Below are 8677 nucleotides of genomic sequence, written 5' to 3' on the forward strand. Positions count from 1 at the left end.
AACCGCCGGGTTCCCCCCCCAGCCTACTCTTAGGGTTACCTCATGGTACAATATGGCTGCTGGAGCGTTAGCCACTCTGTTTATATTCCAGAAGGAGACAGGATGGAGAAATGAGTGAAAAAAACCTTTGCCAGCTGCTTGGTTTTCTTTAAAAGAACTCTATTAGAAGCCACACCTGTACACATCATTGGCCAGGATGTATTTACATAGCCACATGTAGCTCCTACGGGGTTTCAAAAATACGGATCCTAGCTGGGCATGTTAATACCCTAGGTAAAGTGATGGTATTCTTGTTAAGGAACAGGAAGGTGCATGAGAGTCTGCAGCTACCTCTACCGCAGCTTCCTTACACCGTCATGCCATAGTGTTGTGGCGAACCTTTACTGTGGAGAACACTTTTTACTTACTGTCACTTCATTTGGGGTTTATTGGGGAGCCCCATGTTGATGCTGTGCAGCCTGCCAAAGGGAAACATGTTCACGATTTCCGTGGTCGGCTACACAGTCATACTGGGAATAGCCTATGTCTGAATGTTGGAGTTTTGTGGGGGTTTTTCCCCTTGTTTTTTATCCATATGCCAGTCTCTTTCTGTATTTTTTTTTCTTATTATTTATTTTAATAAAGAAGCCTAAGGGTGAGAAAGAGGAAACCGGGACCAGCAGTTGGCATGTTGGCTATGTTGCTGGACTCTCATGTATTTGACCGCGGTTCGAGTCCCAGACCCGGTGGCTTAAACTCACACTGGGTGCGTGTGCGTGTGTGTGTGCCCAAGGTCCCAAGAGGAAAATAGAGGAGAAGGGATTGCAGCGTGATCATCCCCCCGGGGGGTGATTTCTCGCTTTCTCTCTCTCTGTCTATTCCTGTCTTTCTGGCGAGCGCACATGCCCTATAGCAAAAACCTCTCCAAAAAAAGAAAGAAAGAGGAAACCAAGGTCAAAGCTAGCTCCACCACTTTTTACCTGTGCAGTCATAGTGTGATGAGTAGGAAATACCTACCTGCGGGATGTAGGGAGGAGTCTATGGACTATTGTATGGGAAAACACTTCAGGCCCGAGAGCCACTCCATAGATAAACAGTTCATTGATTCATTTCTTCATTTAGACAGTAAAGAATTAATAAAGAACAAATCAACCAAGATTTCTCTTTTGCTCTAAAAAAATTAAAATGCTTTTGAGAGGGAAAAACGTTCTCACTTAAAAATGTGAGCGCACTTTTCTCTGAGCGTTTCTTATTCTTGCCAGAGCTAGTGGATCCCCTGTTTCAGCATATAGCTCGTGTGTGAACAGAGACACCTGAAAAATTGGGTCCAAGAAGTACTTCCTTGTCTGGGCTGCCTGGATTTCTTAGAGAAAGCCCGAATCACATTGTTTACCTCCTGCAGCTGCGTGGTGCTGGATGATGAAGGAAACTGGTTGGACAGCTCTAAAACCTTTCAAGTGTACTCCCTGAGCCAACAACAGGACCTCCGAATTGGTTAGAAATGCAAATGACAGACCCCTGCTTCAGGTCCACTAAATTAGAAATCTGTGTTTCAGCAAACTTTCCAGGTGATTCTGATGCAAGTTTACGTTTGAGAGTCACCACATGTAGCTCCTACGGGGTTTCAAAAATACGGATCCTAACTGGGCATGTTAATACCCTAGGTAAAGTGATGGTATTCTTGTTAAGGAACAGGAAGGTGCATGAGAGTCTGCAGCTACCTCTACCGCAGCTTCCTTACACCGTCATGCCATAGTGTTGTGGCGAACCTTTACTGTGGAGAACACTTTTTACTTACTGTCACTTCATTTGGGGTTTATTGGGGAGCCCCATGTTGATGCTGTGCAGCCTGCCAAAGGGAAACATGTTCACGATTTCCGTGGTCGGCTACACAGTCATACTGGGAATAGCCTATGTCTGAATGTTGGAGTTTTGTGGGGGTTTTTCCCCTTGTTTTTTATCCATATGCCAGTCTCTTTCTGTATTTTTTTTTCTTATTATTTATTTTAATAAAGAAGCCTAAGGGTGAGAAAGAGGAAACCGGGACCAGCAGTTGGCATGTTGGCTATGTTGCTGGACTCTCATGTATTTGACCGCGGTTCGAGTCCCAGACCCGGTGGCTTAAACTCACACTGGGTGCGTGTGCGTGTGTGTGTGCCCAAGGTCCCAAGAGGAAAATAGAGGAGAAGGGATTGCAGCGTGATCATCCCCCCGGGGGGTGATTTCTCGCTTTCTCTCTCTCTGTCTATTCCTGTCTTTCTGGCGAGCGCACATGCCCTATAGCAAAAACCTCTCCAAAAAAAGAAAGAAAGAGGAAACCAAGGTCAAAGCTAGCTCCACCACTTTTTACCTGTGCAGTCATAGTGTGATGAGTAGGAAATACCTACCTGCGGGATGTAGGGAGGAGTCTATGGACTATTGTATGGGAAAACACTTCAGGCCCGAGAGCCACTCCATAGATAAACAGTTCATTGATTCATTTCTTCATTTAGACAGTAAAGAATTAATAAAGAACAAATCAACCAAGATTTCTCTTTTGCTCTAAAAAAATTAAAATGCTTTTGAGAGGGAAAAACGTTCTCACTTAAAAATGTGAGCGCACTTTTCTCTGAGCGTTTCTTATTCTTGCCAGAGCTAGTGGATCCCCTGTTTCAGCATATAGCTCGTGTGTGAACAGAGACACCTGAAAAATTGGGTCCAAGAAGTACTTCCTTGTCTGGGCTGCCTGGATTTCTTAGAGAAAGCCCGAATCACATTGTTTACCTCCTGCAGCTGCGTGGTGCTGGATGATGAAGGAAACTGGTTGGACAGCTCTAAAACCTTTCAAGTGTACTCCCTGAGCCAACAACAGGACCTCCGAATTGGTTAGAAATGCAAATGACAGACCCCTGCTTCAGGTCCACTAAATTAGAAATCTGTGTTTCAGCAAACTTTCCAGGTGATTCTGATGCAAGTTTACGTTTGAGAGTCACCACTCTAAAGTGCTTTGTGCACTTTTTAAAAAGTTATTAGCACTTTTATTTTTAAACAATTATTATTAATTATTATTATCATTTAAAAAAAAAAACATTCAATTGCTATACATCATTCGGCCGATAAAGAGAATTTACCTAACATAAAATACTTCTCCGACTGGTCCAGTTGAGAATACTAGACCGTAGCACTTTTCTTTCTTAGCATGCTTTCCTCACAAATGCAGAGTCCCTGGCTCTAGTTTCCTCTCCTCTGCCCAGGCAGAAATGCTGTCAAATGTGCAGTTCCTTCCAACAAGCCCAGTCTTTGCACTGGGGCGAGGCCTCGCTTCGTAGACTTTCCGTGCACCCTGACTAAAGCTCTCACAGTCTGTCTGGCACAGACTGAAGTTGCTGCCAAGCCTCCCTGTTGAGGAGTTACACTTCAAATAAAGGCCTTCAGCTATTTAATTTTCATAAGCCAGTTTATTGTGTTTAAAATGCTTTTGTTCAGGGGAAATGTACCTCACATGACTTTAACCCAGGTCACAATCACAGGACAATTTTACCCGAGAATGTCTAAATGGAGCAAATTTCCAGCACATTCATCTACCTGCTTTTGAAGAAATACACTCAGTACACACAGGATAAAAAAGAAAGCTATCGGTATGCCGGTTACCACCTGGTAATAGCCTGGTAGCGATCATAATTGATAAAATTCTATTGGATTTGCTTATTAACTGCCCCCCCCCAAAAAAAAATGAACAAGTAGAAACATTTGGGCTACACTGAGCGTTTTCAAGAGTAATGCCAAATTTCATTTTTGTAGTGCCAAAAAGTCTACTTGATGTTTTCCCATTGCTGTTGCTTTGCCTGGTGTTTGTTTTGGGCTGTACAATAGTTTTATTATGGAGGATGCCAGATGAAAATGCATGCAGTCTTGCCATATCCAACCAGAGATGGACTAGGAATTCAAGGAAACGCTTTCTCTCTTACCCCTGTCCATCTGTTAATCTCCTTTGTTTGATGAAGATCTTGGAAAGTCCAGCACCTAAAAACCAAGAGAAGACACAGAAGCCGTCATTAGAGGGATGATTTTTTCACTTGGACTTCAGGAGGATTAGAAGTGGTGAAGGACTAAGTCATTCCCTTTCCTCAGAGCAAGTCAGTTCACCCTACCATATGATACGGAGATTGGATAGGTTATTAATTAATACACATGATATGTTCTAATACTGGGACATCTTGCTAACTTGCTAAGTTTTTAAGTTATTTATCAAAGTTTTGATTGCCTTGTGAGAAAATAACACATTCTATATCTGAAGAATTACTGGAATACTGGTAGGAAGATACGTTTTCAGTAATGATCAGTAGGCTTGAATTATACAAAGTAACACAAGATGTCTACAAAACATAGAGCTCTTTTCCCAGAGTGATCACAGCCCCTGCTGACTTAAGAATTCTGAATTTTGGCTAGCCACGTGGTTCAGCAATCACATGCTGTTCTGTGATGCTGAGGCTCTATGGCAGGTTTCATCTCAGGTTCACAAATTGGGATTTCCCTGTACTTGCCAGTCATGTGCGTGCACCTATGACCCTAGCTCCTGAGGCTGGGTGTGGACCATGGTATGAGGACCCCGTTAAAGAGTACCTGTTACCAGCATTCTTGCACTTCCTCTCCCCACCTCTCACCCTCTTTCTCCCCCTCTTGTCTAAGAAATGAATAGATAAATTGTAGGGGAAAATATGGGAGTAAAAGAATTTAAGTCTTAGGACCAGCAGTTAGCGTAATGGCTATGTTGCTGGACTCCCATGTAGTCGACCGTAGTTCGAGTCACAGACTTGGTGGCTTAAACTCATGTCGGGTGCATGTGCATGCGTGCCCAAGATCCCAAGAGGAGAATGGAGGAGAAGGAATTGTGGCATGGCCATCAACCCTGGGGGGTGATTTCTTGCTTTCTGTCTCTCTGTCTCACTCTTTCTGGAGAGTGCACACACCCTGTAGCAAATACCTCTTCAAAAAAAAAAAAAAAGAAAAAAAGAATTAAGTCTTCAGGGTGAACCTTATATATCAAGGAGTTTATCTACTCCTAAAAATTCATGGAAAAATGCATATTATGAAAGAAGTATTTTTAAGCATATACTTTTAAATATTTTGTAGCAAAGTAAAGTCTTTATTTTTTCACAACTTTTTGAAGTCCCCACCTGTCTCTAGATTTCTTTATCACTACTACTTCCACCTTCACCCAAACATATCATGTTGGGATTCCTCTATTCTCCAGTCTTCTAATGTGTTGAACTTCTTTAATCCATCCTCCAGGTGTAGACCCAGCCCAGGATGGAGGAGTCAGCGACCTTTGCTGGGGAATTTGGAATCCAATACCAGTCACCTTCTGGAGGGGGTCCATTTCCTGATGAGACCCTGAATTTCTTAAGAAAAGTCCACCTCTTTGTAACAGTTTTCCTTTTTTGTTTCTCTCTCTCAAATCAAAATAACTTTAATAGCATTATGTTCCTTGCAATCTATCTTTCTTTCTTAGACTAAGATGTAAGTGACTTCTGGGGTTTGGTGGCAAACAGCCAGTAGTGCCGCTACATACCTTAAGGGAAGCCCTTAGAGTAATCCTTCTGGAATAGGCCAGGCTGGGTACTGTAATTATTGTTATGTATTCGGGTTATTTGTTATAATTGAGGGCCATGTGCTTTGCCTGTACTCTTATTTAGTCATCACATTCTTTTTTTCCTTTTTTGTTTTTAAGAGAGAGATTTTTGCTATAGGGCACATGTGCTCACCAGAGAGACAGAGAGAGACAAAAAGTGAGAAATCACCTCCCGGGGGAATGCCATGCCACAATCCTTTCTCCTCCATTCTCCTCTCAGGATTTTGGGCACGCACGCACACACACCCAGTGTGAATTTAAACTGGGTCCAGGACTCAAACTGTAGTTGCTTATGTGGGACTCAGTGACGTAACTATTACACCATCTGATGGTCCCTAGTACTCACAATTTTATGATGAGTACTCTGAGCACTTATGTAACAGAACCATGACTAGGGGTTCAGGTCCACTTGACCATACTGTAGAAGGTCCAGGGAAGATTCCAACCTGGTCCACTTTAAACAGTAGCAGAAAGGGCTGACCTCAAGGTACCGATTGAGAAAGTCTCTCAGAAATGATTCTGCTGTAGGCAATGGAGAGAGATGTGTGTGGATGCAGGAACGAGGCCTTTCTGCAAGCAATCTTCTGACTTGGGAGCCAAAGTCCATTCTCAAAGACGCAGGGACCAGGCTTGCTTCTTTATATCTGGCCCATGTCCGATGAGGCATATGGTACAGGGATTCTTCTGAGGACCTGATGGTATGCTAGGCTCTGATGGGCAAATAGCCAGCTTCTAATTACAAACTAACTTGTGATCTGAGCTTTTTATTTCTTCTCAGAGAGGCCTGGTAATCTGTGGGCTGCCTTGAAAACCTGGAGCTATTCCTTCCCATCCCAGGGCGTGGCTCCTTAGGAGGAGCTTCTAGGGACGGGCTTCAGGGGCCCTGCCTTGGAATGTCTAAGACAGGACTGTTTATGGTTGCCTTTGGCATTTGATTAAGAGAATGATAGGCACATGATGGTGAGCAGTTACCTTCATTAGTTATAAAAATAAAGATGGCTTTCACATATTTTATGGCCTTGTCATTGCAGACCCTTTTCCCCTCTCTTCCAGCACTTTGACTCAGTTTCTGGATATCAAAGTAGACAGAGCTTTCGCAACTTTCCACCCCATTACTACCAAATCATGTGTTCATATCCAAGGCTCCCTAAATGCAAAAAAAAAAAAAAAAAAAAAGATTATTAGACCAAGTTGTGGAGTGTAACAACTGTGATGAATATGGAGTCCCAGTTTTCCACCTTCTGTATTTTGCTGAATGAGTGTCTTATTTCGCAAGAGCTGGTCATACTTAGTAATAACTATTTGAAAATATTTTCCATGAAGTCATCTGAGCTTGTGGGATTTTTTTTTTGTCCCTTTTTTAATAGCATACCTTCTTTTCAGTGAATTCTTTTCTTTTCTTAGTTTTGCATGTCGCTGGTTGTCTGTTTTCTTTTCTCAGGAAAAATGTGATGTTTTGTACTCTCTCCTTAGTTGTTAAGGTTGAATGAGCCTCAGAAAGTGCAGGAGTATGTCCTAACCGTCATGAACAATAATGTTCTGGGTGTATAAAAATCCTCACATTAATGACAGTTTCTAATCACATGCTCTGCATCCCACATTTAGGAGTCCCTTTCCAACATATGTCAACTGCTGCCTGCCTTACAAATCGCTCCAAACCTGGAGGGCTTTTATGTAGGTGGAGGCTGAGGTACCCAGGAGGTTGTTGAGTGCCAAAGGCTGGCTTTGACTCCATTGCCGAGGCAGGTGCTGACATATCCCTTTGGCTAGGGAGGCGCTTTACATGCTGGAGACTAAGAGAGAAAATGGTAAAACCAGCTCTCGGGGGAGTTTGCCGAGAAAGCCCTACCCTCCGGCTTCATCACACGTTTGCTGAATTCTCCTCTTCTAGGAAAGTGTGTGCTGGCTTTTTCTCTTCCCCCAAGACATGGGTGATTTGCTTGACTCTTTCTTTAAAGGATGCATTTCTCTGCTTGCAGTAAGAAGCTAAAAGGCTGTGGGGTTCCGCGAAGGGCGTGGGTAGCTGAAGTGAATTGCATCCCGCTTAGGGAGCCATCTTCCCAGTGATTGATCTGTGTGCTTTCTTTCCTCCAGGTTCACCAGTACTATGGCTGTCTCCCAGAAGAGAAAGTTCCTTACGTCAACAGTCCTGGGGAGAAACTGCGAATCAAGCAGCTACTACACCAGCTGCCACCGCATGACAATGAGGTAAGGGACTAGTGGGGCTTCTGCAGACTTTTCTTAGAACCTTCTGTGAATTGCACCCCTTTCCATAATCAGAAGGGTGAAATCAATGAAATTGCCCAAGAAAAACCCTGTCAATTTATTTTAGGTTTTAGCTTCCTTAATTAGAGCCAAAAGAAACTGGCCAACACCTTCTGGAGAGTGTTACTGAAGAAACAGAACCTTATTACGCACTGGATTAGCCTCCGTGACTGGCACCGCTAGCTATTTGGGGGTAACCAGGGAGCATTAAAACTTACACATGCAAGTCCAGGTTTTCTTAGTCGAAGAAGAATGTGCTACGCTGGTTGAGCTTCCCTGGGTCGCTTGAAGCCCTGCAAGAACTCTGTGAATCTCGTGAATTTTCAGCATCATTTCATACTAAATGAGTGCGTAAGTTTTCACAGTGTACTGCGGTAGAAGTTACAGATCAGACTCACAGCTGTGAGCATCTATCTGTGTTTTAGTCATGGTGAAATCTCGAAAGTACGGCTTACAGACTGCCCTGTCTTCTGAACCCAGAAGCAAGGTGCTGTAAGTGGGCATTTCTTATCTTTGAAATCAACTGATCATAAAGGGTCTCTAAATGTGCTTTGAAAAGATCACTATGCTGAAAGGAATTAGATTTAGAAACTAGATATTAATGTTTAGATATCTGGTTTTAGAAAACAGTAATTCTGGGGACCAGAAGATGGCATAATGGTTACATTGCTGGACTTCCATTTAGTCGACCAGGGTTTAAGTCCTGGACCTGGTGGCTTGAAATTCACACCAGGTGTGTGTGCATGCCCAAAATCCTAAGAGGAGAATGGAGGAGAAGGGATTATGGCATGGCCATCCCCACTGAGTGGGGGGGGGGGGGGA

General features: G+C 43.3%; 1 protein-coding gene across 1 annotated transcript in view; it reads left to right on the forward strand.

Annotated features, from left to right (window-relative positions):
* PRICKLE2 (prickle planar cell polarity protein 2) overlaps positions 1 to 8677 on the forward strand; it is a 194967-nt gene that overhangs the window by 124522 nt on the left and 61768 nt on the right. The window contains 1 exon segment of the mRNA XM_027775510.1: positions 7685 to 7798. Within this exon segment, the coding sequence (XP_027631311.1) occupies positions 7685 to 7798 (114 nt within the window).

Source organism: Tupaia chinensis, unplaced genomic scaffold (genome assembly GCF_000334495.1).
Source record: "Tupaia chinensis unplaced genomic scaffold, TupChi_1.0 Scaffold000569_1, whole genome shotgun sequence".
NCBI classification, from domain to species: domain Eukaryota; kingdom Metazoa; phylum Chordata; class Mammalia; order Scandentia; family Tupaiidae; genus Tupaia; species Tupaia belangeri.